The sequence below is a fragment of the Lactuca serriola genome, chromosome 5 (genome assembly GCF_051521515.1).
Source record: "Lactuca serriola cultivar US96UC23 chromosome 5, Lser_US96UC23_V15, whole genome shotgun sequence".
In the NCBI taxonomy this organism is placed as follows: domain Eukaryota; kingdom Viridiplantae; phylum Streptophyta; class Magnoliopsida; order Asterales; family Asteraceae; genus Lactuca; species Lactuca serriola.
The window spans coordinates 339391700-339415940 of record NC_136412.1 but is presented as its reverse complement, the minus strand read 5'-3'; the positions used below and the strand labels follow the sequence as shown (position 1 = coordinate 339415940).

General features: G+C 34.7%; 2 protein-coding genes across 9 annotated transcripts; both read left to right on the top strand.

Annotated features, from left to right (window-relative positions):
* Positions 1 to 15060: 15060 nt before the first annotated feature.
* Positions 15061 to 19535, top strand: LOC145055350 (allantoate deiminase 2-like). 8 transcript variants are annotated; one of them, XM_079003643.1, is made up of 8 exons: positions 15061 to 15398; positions 15580 to 15759; positions 16010 to 16073; positions 16235 to 16376; positions 16461 to 16655; positions 18242 to 18345; positions 18549 to 18633; positions 19185 to 19535. In XM_079003643.1, the coding sequence occupies exons 5-8, from the start codon at positions 16560 to 16562 to the stop codon at positions 19212 to 19214; spliced, it is 315 nt and encodes a 104-aa protein (XP_078859769.1). In that variant the 5' UTR covers positions 15061 to 15398; positions 15580 to 15759; positions 16010 to 16073; positions 16235 to 16376; positions 16461 to 16559; the 3' UTR covers positions 19215 to 19535. The 8 variants fall into 8 exon arrangements, 4 of the variants coding, with proteins under 4 accessions (XP_078859769.1, XP_078859771.1, XP_078859767.1 ...); XR_013685149.1 differs by lacking the exons at positions 15580 to 15759; positions 16010 to 16073 and adding an exon at positions 17943 to 18063; XM_079003645.1 differs by lacking the exon at positions 15580 to 15759.
* Positions 19536 to 21433: 1898 nt separating this feature from the next.
* On the top strand, positions 21434 to 22879 carry LOC145055349 (small ribosomal subunit protein uS15-like). The gene is made up of 5 exons (XM_079003640.1): positions 21434 to 21587; positions 21953 to 22025; positions 22147 to 22285; positions 22376 to 22562; positions 22687 to 22879. Exons 1-5 carry the CDS (start codon positions 21565 to 21567, stop codon positions 22718 to 22720), a joined length of 456 nt encoding a protein of 151 aa, XP_078859766.1. The 5' UTR covers positions 21434 to 21564; the 3' UTR covers positions 22721 to 22879.
* The last annotated feature ends 1362 nt before the right edge of the window (positions 22880 to 24241 follow it).

Here is a 24241-nt window from a genome sequence, read left to right as displayed (position 1 = left end):
GGGAGAGTACCTTTTATTATGTTTTATGATAAGTCTTAATGATTAAGAACCATATCTCAATTGATCCTCTAAGCGAGTCTTAGTACAATTGTATGTCTAAGAAGAGGAATCAAAAAAATTGAAGAAATGGTTAAATCAAGAAGTCAATCATACTTCGTTCCAAAAACAAGTCTTAGAGTTAAGATTGTGAATTAAGTGACAAGTCTCAAGAAGGTTTATAACATTCATAAAATGTGGAGTTTGGAAAAGGTTTTCTTATTCTTGCACATTTAAAATTGGAAAGTTGTGATGTCTTAGACATGACAAAGACCAACTAGGACCAATTTTGTGAAGTGTTTTGTCTTGATAAAAGCTACATTAACTCTTGAATATTTGTTTGTCAAGAAATGTTTATTGACAAGAGAATCTTATATGTGAAGGAGTAAGTGGGAGCTCAATGGCCTTGAAAGGTTTCAAGAACAAATCAAGAATAAACCTTACCAATCATCACTAGCACACGACTTGAGGTTTATGACCTATCGTGTTGACATTATTTTGTTTCTGTGCCATTCCAATTGAGTTAATTATGCATGTGAGTTCTCATTTGAACGCATAAAAGGAAAGCACCTTGATCAATGAAAAGTACATTGATATGAAAGGGTGAGCTGCTTAACTACTTGGAAGACATGGTGAGCACTCGTGTTACCATAAGGCAAGAAATCAAGATTAAGAAAGTTCAGTCCATATGAGTTTGGATTTGTCGCAAACTTTGGTTTTGACAAATTCACATGGATAGGAACACATACACCATAAAATCTAAGTGTCATAAGATTCCCTCCTTCATGAAAATTACTGTGAGGAAATGCTTTCACTAAGAGATATTTTAAAAAGATAGTGATTGTATTCTCGAATTCGATTATGACGGTATCCCTTTCCATAATTCGAATTGTGAGATTTGGCAATTAGTCTGAATTGTTTAAGACACACATATGAGCTATCTAAGGCAAAGGTGTATAAGTTTAAGAAGCTTAGATAAAGGATTATCAAAGCATTAGGTATTAGAAATATGAACTTCAGAAATTCAATAAGTATTGTTTTCTGGAAGTTCAGTTGTTTTCTGAATACACGTCAAAGCTAGTGGGAGCATAAGTGTTATGCTTATATGATCATAATCATCATGATAGTGGGAGCATAAATGTTGTTCTTGTATGATTATTAAGGCAAGTATTGCAAGTTAGCAATATTAATTGTAGAAAACAAGAGTTATACTTTGCAAAGTCGTAAGGATTGAATATTTGTTTTGCTTTAATTAAGGGAGAGAATATTGAACTTCGTTTCAAAATCGAAAGCTTAGATTGAGAAATTTTAATAAATTTAGTCAAAGGATACATAGTGTGTTCTTAAATTTCGATTATTATTACGGTATCCCTCTTCATAGTTCGAATTGTAAGAACGAGACAGATAAAATATTATGGTAGAAGATTGATAGAGTATCATATCTTTATGTAAGACATTATGCATCGTGTCCCATACGCTTCAGGTATAGGATTGATTGCCAGTGCTATTATATTTGATCATTCTAAAATTTTCCAAATGTCTAGCGTATTTAGAAAGAAAAAGGACTAGAATCGGTTTTGACTAAAATAATTAAACAATTATCAAAGGACGGTCCAAAGCTCGCTGAGGATTGGTCGCTTGTGAGTAGTTGGAAGTATGGTATTGGACGACATTATTAAGAATAGATAAGATTCTATTAAGAATGAATTGTCATATGGCAAATATGGAAATGTTTCCATATTGGGAGTTGGATATTGAGAATCTATATCTAGATTAGAAACTTTTATGCAAGAAGGATGTTCAAAGGAATGTACTTTGAGTGAGAGACATCATATCTATATAATTGTTTCTGATAGAGATTGGCCAAGTCTTGATGATTTTGAGCTATGACTTTACGAAAGAATCATTGCATAAAATGTTAGAATCTAGCTTAAGTAACAAGAATTTGATATTCTTATACTTATGATAAGGACTAGGAGTTGTGAAATGAGTATGATTGGAAATGTGTTCATTTGATCTATTTCACAAAGTAAGGACCGTAGGTAAACATTGTGTGCATGCTGAGAGCATGGGACAAGTGTAGTAATAATTCAAGTAAGAAGTTGATTACCCGAAACAACAAATAATGAGTAATCAATATGGTGATTAAATAAAATGTTTTATTTATACCCAGAGTTTGGGGCCATATGGGATTAGTATTATTCTTGTGTTTCACTTTGCATGTTTTGACTTCCTGAATAATTAAATTGGTTCAGAACAATCAAACTATTCGAACGGACCACAGTTGTTCATATGTTGGAAGTAGGTATGAATGAATATTGTCGTGAATTGGTGTGCAGATTGTCTAAAGTGTATTAGACATAAGAAAATGTTTGCTGCAACGTTCATGAGTGCTTATGAATAGGATTTGAGCATTGGATTAAACCCACGCTCACTTGGATCACTTCATGAATTTTATCACGAGTGATTGGTGAGACGATAATATCTTATATTCTTGAAACCGAGATGTGTGAGTTGTATCTTGCGAGTCAGTTACACATTGATAATATGTAAACGCACCAGTAACTTAGTGTCATAAAACATATTGTTGTGTGTGATTCGGTGAGTGAGTGCAAGCAAGCATTGAATCAAAGTTTATCCGTTCCTTTTATCCAAAGTAGGATAAAAGCGATATCTGTGGGCCCCTCGATGATTTAGTGATGACACATAAGCGCTTGGCCAAGTCGGGACTAATTTGATGTGTTCAATTGTAGTCTGCTATCAGTCGTCATAAATCGAAAATCGGGAAACAGTATAGAAAGAATGATTGAAATCCATGTCTCATGTCTATACGATATCTAGAATGGAGGAATATATGATCCCTTATCTAAAGGACGCGTATCTGATAAGATCAGAGTTGACAGCAGATTTTGAAAGCTACGATTGTGGATCAGGATCTGAAGTCATATTTAGAATAGTTATTAGACTTATCCAAGTGGGAGATTGTTGGATTAGTGTCTAAGCCCATAACTATTTTGATATGTACTTGACCCGATGGTGCATGGTCCTTTTGGGTTGCCTTCACCAAAGCAACTTGATAGGATGAATTATGGAGATAGATGATTAAATATGATTTATTAATATATTATGAGAATAATATATTAAAGTAAAAATCATATTGTTTAATTAATATTAGTCAAGAATTAATAAGAATTAATTTTGTGGCTAAAAGACATTAATTAAACTTAAGGGACTAGAACTGTCAATTGTATGATAGTTGAATATTGGGCTAATGGACTCCATATTAGAGGGGTGGACGAATTCCATGGGGAAACCCATTAGAAATCGTCCTAGGCATCAAAGGAAGGAGTCCATGGGTTGCTTAGGGCCTAAGCAGTCAAATTAGGGTTTCCTTGTTAGATAACCCTAATAGCCTCACTATTTAAGGATCCATAGGGCACCAAAAACGTGGCCAACTGATTCCTTAGGGTTTCTGCACGTTTTTTGGTGCCTCCTCGTTTATCATTCTTCATCCTCTTGCTCTTGGTGTTTGTGAGCCATTAGAGGAGTGACACTTGTGACTCTAAGCTTTCTAAAGCCATTACAAGGAGGATTTGAGATTGTTATTGCTACATAACAATAAAGGTAAGATCTAAAACCCTTTCATATGTTAATATGATTAATTGTATGCTAGATCTAGGGTTTATAGCTTTGGATGTTCAATTGCATGTTCATTAGACAAACTAGATCCAAAAGCTATTAGGGTTTGCATGTACACCATAGGAATGATGTTTTGCTCAAAACCCATCACCAAAAAACAAGATCTAGTCTTTAAGTCTCAAGGGACCCAAAAAGTGCATCTTTTCCAACTTAATTCATTAAGTCCAAGTCTCTAACCTCATATCTAAATCAAAATGATGTTTAGATGGATAAAGTTTCCAACTTTATACATAACAAGGTCACAAACCTTCAATATCTAAACTTTATGCAATTAAAGTGACCAAAAGCTCATAACACTCAAAACTAGCTAGATCTAACAATTTCATCATCAAGATTCAAGCTTTATACCTCTAAGAGAAAGATCAAGGCGGACAAAGTACGGATCTACAAGCTCCAATGCAACCAACAACTCTTCAATGAGTTCATTCTTCTCCAAGGTGCACCAAGAACACTCTATAGCATTTAAAAACGCGTTATTTTTGCTCACAAGGATCATTATAGGGTTAGGGTTACAAGAGAGGGTGTTGGAGAGGTGGAGGTTGAGAATGGAATGGGTTTGCAGGAGCTAAGGAGCTTAAATAGGGCTCAAACCACGAAAATAGGGTTTGAGCACTGATCGCGTACACCCAACATACTCAATTTACGCCCAGCGTACTCAGGCATACTTAGTACGCCTAGCTTACTCAATTTACACCCATAATACTCAGGCGTACTCAGTATGCCAAGCGTACATATTTTACGCCCAACATACGTGGCCGACCCAAAACTCGTCCTAACTTCAAACGGTCGTAACTTCTTTGTTCCATCTTCGTTTTCGACGTTCTTTATATCCACATAAAGGTATTGAAGAGCTCTACAATATTATCTAAATATCTTGGAGTAGAAATTTCTTGAACAAAAATCCATATTTCATGTAAGAACCCGACTTATGACTTTTCCCGTATTACCCTTCGACTCCAAAACACAATTTAAGGGTTTATATCTCATTACCATCTTTACCTCCTTCTAAAAGGTCTGAACATTGCCTCCTTAAGTGTCAAAGCCTTTACGCAATTGACTTCCAGCCAATGGCCCAGAATCACAAAATGATCCCAAACATGGTGTTACAGTAACGTCCCAAAGTTTAAGACCAAAATTTTCATTTTTATTTAATTAAAAATACCTTCAACCAAACATTTCATACAAAACCATAGTGAAATAAAAGTATGTCAATAATCATCGAAATACATCAAGTCAACAAAATGTGGAACAACATGGTGTGTGCGATGCGATCATCCCAAACTCTTACCCTTTGATCCAGAAGTACTTGAAAAATAAACTGAAAACCGTAAGCATGAAGCTTAGTGAGCTCCCCCAAAATACCTCATACCATAGATATCAAACATACAATGGTCCATGCCCAACATCCATCGGGCCTTGCCCGACATCGAGCCCTTCTCGGAACAATCTGTCAAAACATGAGATGGGCCCTACCCCATCACATTCATTAGGCTCCACCTAACATCAGACCCCGCCCGAAATTCATACAAACATATAAACACATGCAAGGACCACTAAGATAAATAGCATAAATACATCCATCAGGCCTCACCTAGAATCGGACCCCGCCCGATATACATATCACATACTAAATATGCAAGAGTCACACAGACAACTAGCATCTTAATTATAATAAATCATGGGTCGACATTGGTGCCTTCGACCCGCCAAGCACAGTGAGGAGACTCACCTTAACTGCTAAAAATCAGATAAATGCTCGGACTACTGATCTATAAAATCCTTGCACTAAACAATCTAACAATACCCTAATTAATAATTGGGCGATAAACCATAACTGGGAATCAATTTTATTTGTCCAACTCCTAGGAAAGAAGACCATTTTACCCCTTCCTTACTTGGCCCAATAACCGAGGCCCAATCTAATGGCTCCAAAAGCCCAATATGGCCCAAAATCCTAAACAATGACCAAAGCCCATTATAGGCCCAACTCTAGGAAGGAGTAAAGCCTAACAATGTGAAAGTGCAAGACTTAGTGTGCGGACAAGGTTTAAAAACTCCAACCTTGAAATAACTTAAGATCAATGTCTACTGCTAATATTTGGGTCTAGTCAAGTCTGGTAAACCAATCTTGTCTCAAAGTAAGAAGATCAACAAAGTATTCGACAAAATAATCAAGTGAGATAAATTGAGTTTGAACAAAGTATAGATAACTTAAGAACAATGAGAATGATAGATTAAAAGATTTGACTTACAAGATACTTAGTATTTTATGTGAAAGAGATTATTGCTTCTAAAAAGGGTTACAATTCATGGAAAACTCATCTCCCTAAATAGCCGAGGAGAGATAAAAGACAAAATCCAAGACTTGCATGGAGAATGTAAATTTGAGAAGTCAAAAGTTGAAACACATGGTTTACTCGATTTTGTCCCATGAAGTGTATAATCAAACAAGTACTAGACGAAAAGAAGCATTAAATGCTAGTACAGACTAAATAACACTAAAACTAGGAATGTCTCGGGTAAGTCTTCATCTCGGAAGAAGATTGACTTCGGAACCCTTCACATCTCGTAATGCACTTGGACTTTGGTTCTGGTTTGACTTCAGATTGCTAGAGGATCAATTTCATGTATAAACAATCTCCCTAAGTGAACTTAGCAATTAATCGACTCCTCACTTGACTTCATCAAGCATAAAGAGATAGGCACTCCGGAGCCAGCTTCGGACTTCTAAATACCATATGGTATGTTCGATGAACTTCTTCTTGACATGCTCAGGAGAATCACTTTTGCAACATTAGAAATGAACTTTTGAAGGCTCATGTCATTGTCAAAACAAGATGTTTGTCAATAAATCTAAAGAATTATTTTTGGTTAGTCTTCTTTTTGAGATAGACATAGTCGAGTTTTGGTTCTTTAATGGGGCCTTCTGCTAAGATATGTGCTTCAGGGAGTTCGGTAGTGATTTTGCCAAAACGTTCTCGGTTCCGAATAGGTGAGAAAATTCAATGTCATACCTGTAGAACTCAACAATATAGTCCTTCAAGAAATTGATTGTAGCATTGTAAGCTCCGATGCTCGTGTCACTTGATTGGCGATCTCGGAAGTGAGCAACCATGGTGAGAATGTCATTTGGGTTGATTGAAGGAAAGTCGGCATCCGTGATGGTGATGATTGATTCTTTGTTCCGAGAGACATAATATCTGTACAACATGCATTTAAGATCAAACTTGCTCTGAAACTTGTTACCGTATCCAATGATCCAGGTAGTCCTCTTCGGAGACTACACTTCCTTTTGGGGTCATGCGTTGATGGTGTAAAAGGTTCTCAATATCTCATGCTCTGTTCTGATGATTATTTGAGGATTATAATTCGAATGAAGAGGAATCTACTTGATGTAGAAGTGACTGTGAGGAGAGATTGGCAAATCAATTTGATTGACATCTTATGTTGGAAGATCATAATACATCAACGGTACAAAGTGTATGTCGTGAATAACTCCTTATCGGAAAAGAGAATATATGCCCAGCATCGAATTCAGATTGTCTTTCGGTGCTTGAATATGAATGTATACTTCAAAAGCTTGATCGATTTGTTCTTGAGACCAACCCTAAGACTTTTTCAACATCTTCGCTCAGTTGTTTGATTCGTTAGCAATCTGTTTGCCTTTGTCTTGTGGAGTTTCGCTCATGCCAGAAATGTTTTGTTGACTGGATTTGGTGATCATAAATTCTGGTGAAGGAGGAATCAAAGGCACTTCTGGGAGATCTTCAGGTTTGCAGGTTGGAGAACCTACATTGATTTAAGCGATCCTCGGACCAAGGATTAGTAGAAGCATAGATTTAGTAGCTCGGAATGCGTCGACAATTAGCTTTGTCTTGATTTTTTCCATATTTCAAATTTATCTGAATGTGTCTGCTAAAGATGATGGCCACGTAACCGAGAACCATTTCAGTTTTTCTGCATCCGAAAGGATCCTCACAGGTTGTTGCATGATAGCTTTAAGTCCTAAAATAACATTTTCAGCTAGGTATTCTTCTTCTTCATCTTCTAATTCAAGAGGTTCTAGAGTTTCAACCTCAAAAATTTCTTCATTAGACAATTCATCTCGGAGCACAAACTCCGAGACAGGTTTCCATTGAATATGTCTTTCTCTTTCACCAACTCCTTTTCCCCCTCTTGCATTGGTTTCACGTTGAAGTTCACTCAACCGTTCAAACACTCTTTGAAAGCTCATATTGATTTATCTGGAAAGAGCATCTTAAGCTTCGACTGTAGGAGCTTCAGATTTAAGATGGACAAATGTTTCATCAATAATTACGAGCATGTCATCGAATTTTTTTGTTTAAAACATCAACAATATTCTAGGTGGCTCGGATTAGCTTGATAAGCACTTGTTGCATAATCATATTCATTTCTTCCTTTTTCCGAATCTCCTTTTCCAGCCTTTGAATTTGTTTCTCATGATGAACATGAGTCTGCTTGATGAGTTCGTTGGTAGCATTCATCATGTTGTCATGAATCTTGAGCATAATGGTGGTGGTGGAGATGTGGTGATCGAGACTATTTTTATACTTCTGTCTGATTTCTTCAAGAGTGTGCTTGAACTGGAGGGAAATGAGTTGGTCGAGTTGATTGGATCGATCGAGTTCATAGGTGGTAACATCTTTGATACTGGGAAGAGATTTGAGAATGAGCTATAGCTTGGAGTCGACACTTGTAACCTTCTGATCAATCTTAGAATCAAGGTTTGAGACAGTCTTATCGAGGGAGTCAACTTGGGAGACACAAGATGCAAGATTGTCTTGGAGTTCTAACAAGGCAAAAGGATGTTCAATGTTTTCATCCGAAGATCCTGTGTCCGAGGTGGAACTCTTAGACTTCTTATCATTGTCGTCATCATTAGCACCATTATGAGGTTCTGAAGGCTTGGGATTATCAACAATATTTGCTTGATCCTTGTTGCCTTGATTGCTTTCCAAGATAACAGGAGACGATTGCTTGTTGGCATTAACATCTACTTCTTCTTCTCTGTATTCCTCGTAGAATGAGAAAAGACCGAAATCATAAGTTGGTTTGGAGGAGGAGGGATTTTGTAACATGTTGAAGGATATGAGGATTGGAATAGCACCAACTGATGTGATGTTATCTTTGAACATTACATCATCTGAGATACCCTCTTCGGTAGGAGGCTTGGGAGTTTCTTCACTTGTGAACATCAGAGGAGGATCATCCGAAACAATTGTAGGACTGAGAACATCTCCTGTAGCGGTTTGATGAGCTTCTTCAGAAGGATGGAAAACTTCATCAATCTCTTCATCAGATGGAAAAGTGAATGGAAGATGACTTTAAAGAGCTCTTTGATGCATGGAAACAAGAGTATAATCCACTTGTGCTCTTGTTATCTTTGAATGGCTAGAGTGATCTCTGTCAACAAAATCAGACCAGTCTTTGTCAAAAATACTCGATCGTCCTTTACCTGAAGCAGTTATCAGAACGGGTGAGGCTTTCGAAGTAGGAGAGACTGCTCCAGCTTCAGAAAGCTTAGAATCAAAGGCAGGAGTCAATGATTGTGCTTGTGTAGAATCGAATGGGATTTCCGAAAAGACTCGTGGGTGTGTCCCAGGGGGCTTCAAGGGACTATTTTCAATACTAGCACCATCTTTTTGGGAAGATGGGGGTAGATTATGTGCATACTCCCCATGAGTGTGTGCATGTGTGTGGGCCAAGAAGATGTTTTGGCTTAAGGTAAGACCCATTAGAGGGATTGGGCCCAATTTGGCAAATTGGCTATTAGCGGGTCACTAGTGGGCTTGGGAAGCCTACCTAGTGTTGGGCCTTTTTATATTATATATTGGGCCTTGGAGATGGACCAAGTTGGACTAGGGGTAGAATGGTCATTTTACCCTAAGAAGGATTATTGATCCAATCTATGTGATATTTTGGTATTCGTAGCTCGGGGAGCCGACGGATCAGCAGTTCGGGGACTTTTAGATAGCAGCCAGAGGGGTATGAGCAGGTTTTCAGCAGTGCAAGGTGAGACTCCTCACTATGTGCATGGGTCTACGGCTACAATGTTGGCCCATTATGTTTGTGTATAGTAGGAAGACTCGGGGTTAGCCCTAGGCAATTTTATGATATGTGTTCCGGATTACGATCCGATGTCGGGCGAGGCCCGAGGTGTGTTACTATGCTACAGGTCTTTGTGATTCTTGCATGTGCAGGTAGTATGTTTTCGAACTAAGGTTCTATGTGGGGGTAAGCCCGAAGAATGTTATATGTTGCATAGTAGAGTATACTTATTGTCTTTGTGATAGATGTATGTGGCTGGTAGGGAGGTGAGTGTGGGCGAGGTCCCGTATCTCACCACTAGCCGAGTGTGGACGGGGTTCCACGACTCATCAGTAGCAAAGCAGGGGAGAGGCCCAAGGTAGGCAAGGCCTTAGAATAGGAGTACAGTGTAGTATGTTTTTTTATTTACTAGTATGTTATATGTTGTATGTGTATAGCGGGCGAGGCCCAAAGACAGGAAGGGCCTATGAGAGACAAATCTATATACTGAGCAGGGCTCGATTCTAGGTGAGGCCTATGAGAGACAAATCTGTATACCGAGTGGGGCTTGATGCCGGGCGGGGCCCGATGCCGGAGCGAGTTTGATGCCAAGCAAGTCCCATTGCAGTGGGCGGGGCCCCAGTATGTGGTTATATGTATGACATGCGATAGTATGGGGAACTCACTAAGCTTCGTGCTTACCGTTTTTAGTTTTGGTTTCAGGTACTTCCGATAGCGGAGGAAAGAGCTTGGGATGACTGCATGACACACATCAAGATGCTTTTAGCCTGGGATGTTTACTCTGATAAAAATAATATGTTTTTGAGATGATACTCTGATTTGATATAATTTTTTTGTTTATAAATGAAATGGTTGATAATTATGATTTTATTAATGTTTTAAAACGAAATTTTTGGTCTGGATTTTAGGGATGTTACAATATAATTTTGACTGAAGTCATGAACCAGAGTTAAAAAAGGTCAAGGATTTTATGAAAACTTAATTTCTAAAAAAAGATCTTGGAGTTCTTAAATATTTTCTAGGAATTGAACTTGTTAGTATTAGTAATGGTTTATTTTTAAATCAGAGGAAATACTGTCGTAAACTTCTTCATGAGTATGGTATGCTTGGCTGCAAGCATGTTACCATACCTTTGGAAACTAATATAGTTGTTAACTCTCGTGATTTTGTTAATAATGAGGAGTTATTGATAACTAAAACTGAATTCCAAAAGCTTATTTGGAATTTAATATATCTTACCAGTACTAGACCTGATATTTCTTATGCAGTTCGGGTTCTAAGTCAATATATGGATAAACCTAGAAAGTCATATTTGAAAATTGATTTTAGGTTACTAAGGTATTTGAAAAATACTACAGATAAAAGGATTGCTTTAACTAAGACTAATGTTTTTGAGTTAAAAGGGTTTTGTAGAAGTAGATTGGGCTAAATGCCTGTTTACAAGAAGATTTGTAACTGGTTATATGGTTTCCTTTAATAACTCATTGGTTTCATGGATGTGACATCCCCAATTTCACCGCCAGAAAAGACCGATTTGTTTATGCTTTGTTTTGAAAATCAGAGTAATCGTTTAAAGAAAATGATTGCGGAATTCGTTCCCAAAACAAAATATGATAAGAATTTATCAAAGCATTTCTTTAAAGAAATGTATTTTCATTATATAACAAAATCTCGGGATGTCATGTTCCGATACAGACCAAAAGCATAAACAGAATAACATAGAACTTACACAGTTAATTATAACTACGAGCCTATAATCCATATCTCTCGTTATGTCAACCAACTTATGCTCTTGTGCCACAACCTCTAATACAAAGAAAATTGAGTGGGTCAGGCTTGGGAGCCTGGTGAGCATATAGGGTTTTCAACCCACAATATTATATCTTATATATATATATATATATATATATATATATATATATATATATTCAATCATCAAACGATCATTCCAATTACCCATCACCATTATCTTCCTTACTCTTAAGAGTCATCTATTCGTTCATTCCGTATTAGGCACTAAGACAATAGCTGCGAGGATTCTTTATTAGGCACTAAGACAATAGATGCCAAGGTTCTTTCGTAAAGCACTAATTCCATAGCATCTATGGTTCATTTATCGGGTACTAAATCCATAGCTATCAGTGTAGCTACTAAGTCCATAGCTACCAACGTTTGTCTAACAGGTACTAAATCCATAGCTACCATCGTCTATCTAACAATACTAAATCCATAGCTACTAACGTTCGTCTATACGGTACTAAATCCATAGCTACCAAAGTTCATCTATACAGTACTAAATCCATAGCTACTGAGGTTCATCTTTACAGTACTAAATCCATAGCTACCGAGGTTTATCTTTCGTCTCATCCTCAAACTCATCCTTCATCACACACCAGCTATTTCGTCTACCCATGTTCTACCCAACATATTTGTAAATATAAAATACATATACAGTTTAACTCATTTAAAACCTATATAAAACATCCATTCCACACCCATCTCAAATAATCAACAATATATAAACACATAACACGTATTTCATAGCCAATACTTCATATTTATGTGTTAGAAGACAGTGTCTACACACTCACCCAAACCATATACTTAATACATTCAAACAATACTTGTATTAAAATCATGTTTATGAAAGGGACTATACACTCACTTGATCAGAAAATGATCGGACAACACTACGGCTCGCAATGGTAGTATTCTTCGGTGAAACCGGGATATCTTCACACACCGGACTTCTCGCGGGCAGAGCTTTGGCTCAGAAACTCTTTTCTTCTCGGGATCTTTGGGCTTCGGGACATGCTTCGGGTCTCGGGGTTGATATCGGGGCTTCGGGGGGTTAAAATAGGGCATAGAGAGTGTATCGGGAGTGGGAGAGAAGAGATGGAGCAACCATAATCGGCTGGCCCTTGATTTCCATTTATAGGGCAAGTTTCTCATTTTCCACGTCGTGAATAGTACTTTCACATCGTGGGCTTGATCGTCACTGCATGCGTCATCACAAGTTGGGTTTGGCAGACTCCAGGAGGCGTCATAAGACATGCCACGTCGTGACCACTGATTTCACGTCGTGGTCTCTGACAGTCTTAGGGTTTCGCGCCCCGAACTTCAGAAATTCATAACTTTCGCATACGAACTTCATTTTCGACGTTCTTTATATCGGCGCGTAGGTGAGATTATGATCTACAACTATCGTTTAGACTTCGTCAGCTAAATTTGACTATATTTTTAATATATTGATAATATATCATTTTTAGTAGGCCGGGACAGGAAAACTCCGTTAGAAAATCATAACTCCTTCGTTTGACGTCCACTTTCATCTGTCTTTTCACTGTTGGACTACTATCGACAAGATCTTCAATTCTCGTTTAGATTGTTTCGGCTAAATATCGCTCGATCTCATATTCGAACTTCGGGCTGTACACTGCTAAGCCGAAACTTCGAAAAATCATAACTTCCTCATACGAAGTCAGATTTTGGCATTCTTTTTATACACTGATATTACCCACGAACTAGGATCCGTGCCTCACCTACAGTTTGTAATAAACGAGCCGCAACCTACAATAATTCCATAATAACATAAATAACTCATAATAACAGTAATAAACAAAACAGATTAATACAAATGAAAGAAAAAAAATAAGAACACAATGAGATTATGAGAATGATAATATGCTTACCATGTGCTTTGAGAATCCTGAGAATCTTGCTCCCAGTTACACTATTCACCTGAGCAATACCATGGGAATCACGAAGGATAACACCAATCTGGGATGGGGTGAGACCTTTTTTAGCAAACTTACAGATGCTGTCCTGAATCTGAAAGAGTATTAAGAGAATACACAAACAGTTTCAGTTAGAAAAAGCTAACATCAATAATATCTCGCCCAGTTCATATCAGTGACCCGAGATATTATTGATGGCAATAGCAGTGTATTGTCCAGTCAGTCGAGATTCTCAACACACAAAGCTCTCTCTCTCTCTCTCTCTCTTAATATCACCTTCTTTCGTTTAGGGTTTCAAAGTAGTTTATCTTCATTGTATAAATCTATTGTTCTTGATCGATTATTGAATATCTTTGTAGAATAGGTTGAGTGTATAGTTCTGAGAGTAGATTAAAGTTTTTTTTAATGAAGTTTGATTTGTAAGTATTTTGAAAACCTTTTGGTTCTTTGTCATTCAATGATATAAGAAACGTTGATGTTGGCAATATCTGATTTATCGTTTTTTAACATTTTTCATTCCATGCACTTGAAAGTTGAAACCACCTCTTTAGCACCATTCACAAGTAACTATCAGTTAGTAGAATTTGAAAGGTCGGGGCTAAAGTATTCGTATTGCACTCTCTAATAAACAAAATAGTAAAATGATAAAAAAAAAAAGCAATTACCGAAGGCCATTATCCGAAAGAAGCGCCACAACTAAAATTTATCAAGTTTACCTAGGTTGTGACCATTATCGTTAATTTATGTTTCCGACATTTGATTTAACTCATCAAAGTTAAATTCGTTGATAGTAGTTGTTGTATCGTCAATACTTTCATTAACCAATTGTATTCATTAATTGCATATAATTTTTTTTTAACCGGAAAATATAATATATAACTACTCCTAAACTAACACTTAAATTTTTTTAATGAAGTTTGATTTGTAAGTATTTTGAAAACCTTTTGGTTCTGTGTCATTCAATGATATAAGAAACGTTGATGTTGGCAAAATCTGATTTATCGTTTTTTTAACATTTTTCATTCCATGCACTTGAAAGTTGAAACCACCTCTTTAGCACCATTCACAAGTAACTATCAGTTAGTAGAATTTGAAAGGTAGGGGCTAAAGTATTCGTATTGCACTCTCTAATAAAGAAAATAGTAAAATGATAAATAAAAAAAAGAGCAATTACCGAAGGCCATTAGCCGAAAGAAGCACCACAACTAAAATCTATCAAGTTTACCTAGGTTGTGACCATTATCGTTAATTTATGTTTTCGACATTTGATTTAACTCATCAAAGTTAAATTCACTGATAGTAGTTGTTGTATTCATTAACCAAAGTTAAATTCACTGATAGTAGTTGTTGTATCATCAATACTTTCATTAACCAATTGTATTCATTAATTGCATATAATTTTTTTTAACCGGTAAATATCTTTACTATATTATTAAGGATATTGCCCATTTCTTGAAAATTAAGAGGTATACCTATTATAACATCATGTACAATCCTTTTAAGCATAATGAAAACGTGTGCCTCCGTTGATTGTAACTGACTGTAGTACCTTCTCCCTATCCCTAAACGTGGAAAACCCTAATTTCATCTGCATACCATCAATCATCGTTTCTCCCAAATCTCTTCTATCTCTCTAATTTCTCAATTCAGTTTCTTCTGTCTCTCTAATTTCTATCTTCTGTCTCTCTATATATCATCTCTTATCTAAGTCGATTAATAGGCATTGCCCATGGAAGAACTCTTCGCCATCTCTTCTCTGGAACTATCTGATAAGAGCCCTAATCCATATCCCTCCTATTCCATTTATGGTTCCCGTATCCACATTTTCCTCCTCCACCAGTATCTCCTACAAGCTAGGTAAGTTTTTTCTTCACAAATTCATGATTTCTTTGTTTTTCTTCACAATTTCAGTTTGATTATCGAGTTTTCTTTAACGATTTAAGGACGTTGTGCGACATTATTTTGGGCTTCATTCATCGCTATCTCTCTCTAACTCTGTATGTGTGTGTGTTTGTGTGTGTTTATTTCATGGACCTAGATTGAAATTTAGACACCGACGACCGCCATTTCCGATTTTCAGCACCACCCGAAGAAATGTTCGATTTTCAACATCACCGATTTAGCAGATTTTGAAATCACACCATAATCACTAACATTCACAGGAGACACTACAACATTCACCTCCATTGAACAACCACCACCTGCTCCCTTCTCTCCAGTACTATCCCTTCTGAACCTTAAAGTTTAACCCTCCAATTTTTCTTATTTTATCTCTTAATCGTTGACTTAGTGTTTTGGTTGTGGCTGCCTTCGCCGCCCTTCTCTGTGTTTTTCTCTAAACAGAAACACCTGATGGATGTGTAATGGATGTCTACTAAGAAATTGATTATTATATGAAGTATTGCACATAAGGTGTTTGATGTATTGCCTAACTGAGTTATTTGTTTATTTTTTTTTTTTGGTAACAGGGATAGTAATGGTTATATGAAGTTACTTTGGTGGAACTTGCAAAGGCAAAAGAGCACCACAAGTGTAACAATTAAGATTTTAGCTAGCTCATAATCTTTTAATTCTAACTTCTTAAACAAAAAAATTCTGTCTTTATTTTCTTGCTTTTATCATGAGTATGAATGCTTTTTTATCCAAAATTTTGTAATTGGTGCAGTATTGCCTGACTTTGCTTAAATATACAGGTTCATTGGCAGTCTGTTTGACCCAAATACAGTTGGACACTTATATAGGCTCAAAAAGATGGACCCTATTGATGTTGAAACAGTGTTGTTGCTAATGAGAAACCTCTCTATCAAGTTGACAAGTCTTGATTTTGAGGGTCATGTAAGGTTCCTTCAAATCCTCATTATTATGATTTATATTAAATAGGAACTTAAAGAGAAAAGTGTTTGTGTTGTGTGTATGTAGAGTAAATTGCTGTCAAGTTATGAAGTTGATTCAAACCCAATATCATCACAAGTTCTTGCCCTTCTTGTGGACATATGATCCAATTGAGGCTAAGGACATATGATACAAATGAGCTTCATCCCCTTATTGATGAATTCATTCCAACATTTGAAGGCGAAACTGGGATTTGTTATACTCATCCTGAGAAATTATCTGGTAATCTTCAATATATATTTTTTTAACAGCAAGCAATAACAACCAGAGCCCCGCTAACGATGTTTGTGGACTAAATATAAATAAAGTCTTACCCCAATGGTTTTACGCACTACTTCTTAGACCTTTCCAATATTTAGATCTACAACTAAGCCAAAGAACACTTTCACTACCCTTAAACATCTTATCAATTAATTGGGATTATATATATATTTTTAACATGTACATATCTTATTGGAATTTAATACCAAACAAATTATGGATCAAATATCATCTGTTTGTGAATACATCCACAGGTTTTTTTAAATGATATTAAAAAAATATTGACCATTAGAAAGGCGGAGATCTATCATTAGAAATAATTCTAATTAATGGTCATCTTTGTCAAAAAAAAAAAATTTTTTTTTTTCAATTACAAAAAGATGGTGATCATAGTGAGCAACAATTCTTAGCTTAATTATACCCCTATGCTGTTTGATAAATATTTTTTAATAAAATTTATAAGTTGAGAAATATGTATTAACTATTGTAGATATATAAAATGTTTAAAATTATATTACAATATCTAACTAAAAAAATTGAATTAAAATAAAAATAAGATGTCATATAACATAACCCCATAAAGATGCTACATCAAGTGATAATAAGGTTGGAGCTGTTTATTAGTTATGTAGTGTATTTGAAACAATACTCTCTAAATATATATCACCCAACTACTAAGAATTTCCCTAAATTAAGTTTCACTGGACCCAATTTGTATTTTTTAGTTGTCAAAATGCAGGCAGTTCTGCTCATGTCAATGTTTGTCCAGGTCAGTGTTTCAAATTGTTGTGCCATAAGGTGTTGATCTCATATATTTTATGGATGAGCAACTGAAACTAATTTAATAGATTAGTAAAACTTAATCAACAAAATCAAATTGATGGATGGGCAATTGATAGACAATAATCAAAATGGAAAATGATTTTCTATGACAAATAAAAATTTATATTGTTTTTATTTGAAAATTCAAACTTTTCAAATAATAGATTAGTAAAACTTATCTTTTTTTTTTTTTAACTTTGAGTTGTAGAATTTACTATTTAGGGTGACATTTTTTCTGTCGATTGGAAAAAACTACACATTTTCTCTAAACACAGTGGTATCCCTTATTAACTTCATCCATCAATCCATTATTTTCATTTGATTTCTAAAGAAAAAATTTTTGAATTGAACATGATGATAATGTTATTCGAGTAGCAAAATGTTTTTTTTTTTCATTAAAGTTTTGTTTATCTAAAATCCACTTAGTTATCGTTTAGGAGTGATGATCAAAAGCCCTAAATGGTTGGTGGGCACAGGGAAGGGCGTTGTTGCTGTGTGAACTTTCCTCCCACTTTAAGAAAATGTGTTGTGTCAATAGAGTCATGAGGTTTGTTGTTGGCATTATATATGAAGAAATTACATCTTTTATAAAGACCTGATTGTCTTTTCTCTTTCTTTTTACAAAAAAAAAAAATCATTACTTGGATACTTGAAAAGAGATGATAGTTTTGATGGGCTCATAAGATTCATATTTACTGATGAACCATTTTTGCATTGAATATTAGGTAAGTGATGGCCATGGCTATCTCGAGAGGACTTTTTTTAGCGCAGCTTCCATCAGGAATGGGAATCTTTTTAGAACGTGGATGGAGGATGCTGGTTTGACAACGTGAGAGATTCTGACTCACTGTTCTTCATCTTACTTGCTACACGAGACTTGACAAGCTTTTTAGGGCTACTTTCGGTGATGTGGAGGAGGTCATTTACCTCTTTTGCACAAATAGCAACTTCCCGTCCCACCTTCTTCTTTTTGGGGTCCTAATATTTTGAGAAATATCTCTACTAAATACTAATTTCCATTTCCATTTCCAGGTGGGTGGATGGATTAGGGAATGTGCATGGTAGAGTTCAACCACCAAATGCTAGCAACAAGGCTCTTCTAATGGGTTCTCATTTGGTGAGTAATCATCTTAATACTTATTAATATACAAGATTTTAAGGTTTTAGGAAAAATTACACATTATCAGTCTTTTACCTCAAAAGCCATTATGAATTTTTTATTTGCATAAAATATATTTATTCACTTTTTCTCTTCATTTCCGCCATTTTTGACCTAAAAAAGCAGCTACCAGATTCGATTTCTCGGTTGGACATTTTTCAATGAGTTGGCATTTGACATGGCAAGTGAAATGGCCACATACATCTATAAAAGTGTCAAAAACTGTTGTTTTTAATTGTCCATAAGTATAACACATGCTTATGTAGACATCAGATGCCACATCATAAAAAATTGCTCATATAAGCAAATCAAACTTGCTAACCGAGTTTTGTAGGTTACTAATGGCTAAAATGAAAAAGAAATATATACCAATGGCTTTTATACAAATAATTTTTCCATATTTTTTTTAGGTTTAAGGTTGATGATGTAACGGTTTTTTTTAGTTTTCCCTTTTCTATCTTAAGTATTTTTGTTCCTAAGTGTTGGAGTTCCTTTTCCTCTCTCAACAGGATACTGTTGTTGATGATGGTACGTTTTGAAGAGTTTAAAAGTCTCGGTTTCAGTTTTTCGCTAATATTATGAACAAATTTTTCAAAAAAAAAATTGTTTTGTTTGTTATAATTTAGATGATCAAGAGCCATGGACGTTGATGGGATTTTATGCTTCTCCTATGGTGTATGCACATACTAATTTGGTTATAAATGAGTCTCTAGACAAGAGATGGAATGTTATAAGTGTATAATGTCATCATATGTAAATTGTTGAAGTTAGCTTCTTAATAAACAAGTAAAAAAGATTTAATATATTATTAGAAAGGTGAAAGTATATTATCAAAACTTATAAGATAATAAAAAATTATTTCGGAGGATTTTTTAAGCGATGAGTCATCTTAAAATTGAAGCCACAAATACATTGTTAGTTGAAAAAAAAAAACGAATAGCTAAATTGAAACTAATGCTTAGTGATACTTGCCAATACATTCTCACTTATTATTAGTATAACATGTTTCCTAATGCAAATAATGTTGGATTGAAACTAATCATCGTTCGCCGAAAAGAAATGAATTGCTAAAACAAATTATTTGCACCTGTCGCTTGGCGCGGGTAAACGGCTAGTAATATATTAATATATAACTACTTCTAAACTAACACTTAATTTTTTTTAATGAAGCTTGATTTGTAAGTATTTTGAAAACCTTTTGGTTCTTTGTCATTCAATGATATAAGAAACGTTGATGTTGACAAATTCTGATTTATCTTTTTTTAACATTTTTCATTCCATGCACTTGAAAGTTGAAACCACCTCTTTAGCACCATTCACAAGTAACTATCAGTTAGTAGAATTTGAAAGGTGGGAGCTAAAGTATTCGTATTGCACTCTCTAATAAACAAAATAGTAAAATGATAAATAAAAGAGCAATTACCGAAGGCCATTAGCCGAAAGAAGCGTCACAACTAAAATCTATCAAGTTTACCTAGGTTGTGACCATTATCGTTAATTTATGTTTCCGACATTTGATTTAACTCATCAAAGTTAAATTCATTGATAGTAGTTGTTGTATGTCAATACTTTCATTAACCAATTGTATTCATTAATTGCATATAACTTTTTTTTTAACTCGCAAATATAGTATATAACCACTCCTAAAGTAACACCTAAATCCACCTATGTCCACGACGTGATTTGAACCCTCAACCTCAAGGAGAAAGGACACCACGTGATACCGCTAGACTAAAAGCCCTTTAGTATTTTTACTATTTCATTCGTACTTGATTCATCAATATCTATTTTATAAATTGATTTATCAATACATTTTTTATAGATATTTATGTTTGTAATATTTCCGTTAACTCATCTAAACTCAAATTCATTAATTTTTTTTCCTTTTTGAATAACTATCATTTAATGATTCTTTTTATTGGTATTCGATGGTTTTTAACTTTATTTTATATGCAACATTATTAAATAAGTAGGATTGGAGTTATAATATATAATTTTTATAAGTCCGATAAGTAACATAAAAGATAAAATTTTATATTATATAAGTAACGTTGGAATTATGAAATATATTTTTTTATAAGTCCAACTTCATAAAAAAAGTTTTCGTCACCTCATTGTTTTTGATAACAATATAAGCTAATCATGTATATGAACGTTGACCAAACAATAAGATACTCGATTAAAATCTCAATTCTCTTTGATAAAAGTACCAAAATCATATGCACGAGGAAAATAGCACGTTCTTGATATGTTTATCATCTTTAGCATCTTATCATGCATGACGTTTTTTTTTCCATAATAAAGAAACAGTATATATATATATATATATATATATATATATATATATATATATATATATATATATATATATATATATATATATATATATATATATATATATATATATCCTTATTACAATAAATGAATAAACTAATTTCCTTTTGCCAAATGTCATTCTAATATAACTCTTCGTTAATATTATGTCATATGTCATGTAAATATATTAGAGAACAACTCATCTCAAAATTAAAATTTACATTTACTAATTATATGTTAAATTTGAAGTTATAATACCTTTAAAATTTTGATATATATTTTAGTTAATAACTTATTTACAATGATTTATTTAAAATAATTGATTAATAATTATAAATTTTTATTATAAAAGTTTAATTTTTATAACTTGAGATAAGCCCATTGAAGAAGTAAGAACAGAAAGCCCAACTCAACTCATGTGAAATTGGGCCAACCTCCTAAAGGCTAAACCGCTAAAGCGTAAATACGAGCCTCTTCTGCTAGGGTTTGCAATTAATCTCTGTTCGCAGATTAGGGTTTTCAAGCAATTCAACCAGTCAGGCAGGTAGTAGCGGCAAACACATCTCCGTCACCATGGGTCGTATGCACAGCTCCGGGTAACATCTCCTCGCCCATCTGTCTACAGCATTGAAATGTACTGATTTGATCTTCGAAATAGATCTGTGTATGTGGTAGCTATGGAAGTGTATAGTTTTGCTTTTGGAAATGCCTACGATACTCTCTCGTGTCCTCAAAGCACGTTTACTCATGATTTTTGAGTGTGAAACAAGTCATTTTGTCAACGTTAGATTCTTATGAATATGTTATAAACGAAGAACTTCGAACATCTTGTCTTATTGCAGTTGTTCGTGCTAATAAAGTCCTCGTTTCTGACTTTTAGGCTATATAGAAATACTCGGATCATGAATGCTTGTTGATTTATGAGTGTAATGTTTAATTAGCTTGATATGTGATTTGACAGAAAGGGTATTTCCGCCTCAGCTAAGCCATATAAGAGGACTCCGCCAAGCTGGCTGAAGATCTCTCCTCAAGATGTAAGTGAATCTAAAAAATTCATGGTTTATCTTCTTTTGATTTGATTCAGTTTGTTCATGTAATCAATTCTTAGCCTTTTCTAACTGAAACTGTTTGTGTGTTCTCTTAATACTCTTTCAGGTTCAGGACAGCATCTGTAAGTTTGCTAAAAAAGGTCTCACCCCATCCCAGATTGGTGTTATCCTTCGTGATTCCCATGGTATTGCTCAGGTGAATAGCGTAACTGGGAGCAAGATTCTCAGGATTCTCAAAGCACATGGTAAGCATATTATCATTCTCATAATCTCATTGTGTTCTTAATGTTATTCTTTCATTTGTATTAATCTGTTTTGTTTTACTAATTTGACAGGACTTGCACCTGAAATCCCAGAGGATTTATACCACCTGATCAAGAAGGCAGTTGCAATTAGAAAGCACTTGGAGAGGAACAGGAAGGATAAGGATTCTAAATTCAGACTCATTCTTGTTGAAAGCAGGATTCATCGTCTTGCTCGCTACTACAAGAAAACCAAGAAGCTTCCACCAGTCTGGAAATAGTAAGTTCTTTCCCTTTTCTATAAAGTATTCTTGATGCATTTGCATGTTTTTAAAGTGTCTAAATTCATCAAGTTTCTCCCTAAAAGATTGTTTTAAGAATGTTCTGTGTTTTTCTTAATGCAGTGAGTCCACCACAGCAAGCACACTTGTGGCTTAGAAAAGAGTTGTGGGGAATGGAGTTTTGAGTTTAAAAGTTATATTTTTTTTAGTTGGAAGATTGTTCTTGTTTTTCTGGTGATTAGGATTGTTTGGACCATGAAAAGATTTTTGTGTTGTTTGAAGAAATTGTTTTATGAATGTATTATCAGTTCATGCACTTCTCATACATATGGTTATTTGTCAAGAATTCCCTGATGACCAAAAATTTGTGATTCATCCTACTTTTTAGTTCATAAACTTCCAAAGTTTCCCTTTACGTCTGTTTTTTTTGGTACTACTTTTTACACCTCTCAATTAATAACAGTAGTTTAACTATTTGAGGTTTTGATTGGTTGGATATAACTGTATTTACAAATAATGAGTTATTTGATGCTTAAAGTATATTGTTCTAAAAGTATAACTTTAGGAAAAACCAAGTTATCTTCCATTTTGCAATTTGAGCCTGGGCACTTATGATGATAACTAAATTTCGTCTACTAGCTTCATGGTTTAGGTGACCAGAGAAGCATATAGAAATATAGAAGCATGTCAGGATACAAGAGTAGCATATATATGGTTCTTTATCTATGCATATTCAAATATCTTACATGATTGAACACCATTCACCATCTATAAAGATTTGTTTAAGAAAACATGTTATTAAAGCATTTCATCAAACATATCAGCATGTAAAATTATAGACTTGTTTAATAAATACCAATGTTCTAAATAAGACTTGATTTGTGGCAATGTTAAGACTCAAACTTTTATGAGTTGAACTCAAACTTTTATGAGTTGAAGCGAGTATATTTGTAAGACGTGATTAAGGTGACAATTTTGTATATAATTAATAATTATGTATATTTATATATATTTTCTAATTTTGTGTGTGTATATATATATATATATATATATATATATATATATATATATATATTCATTCTACTATTGTTTATTTTTGTTTTAAGGTGACATTTTGTTAAAGTGTAGTGTCAAATATAAGTTTTGGAGCCATGACGAGCTTTTTAAAAGCTTGATAAATACAAAGTTATAATTAACCTTAATGTAGCGTTGGAAATAAAATGACACAGAAAAGGAGAAAATAAAACATTACATACCTTCCAACTTTCATCGTTTCAGGTTAAGCACTTTAACAATTTTGATTATACTAGTGAAAGTGATTTAGGTGATTTGTGTCTAAAGGCACCACATGCTCAAGATTTTCTTATAACTACTCCTATTGACGGTTTTGGCCAATATATGTCGCCATGGAGTATCGTGTCATCCTCAAACATCGTCTTATGATCCCTTTATTTTCGGTTAACGGGACTTGATCTATTTGTCGTAAGGCATGCTTGAACTCCTTTGGGGAGCATGCAATTCATTGTAAAGAGCTCCCGAGTTTCAAGTACCGACACGATCTGATTAAGGATGTTCTTTTCGACATATTTAGGCACAGGGGTTTCTGCCAAGAAAGAGGCACCTGAGAATTTTCTGACTGACCCATTGGAAGGAATATCAACACTTAGACCAGTTAATG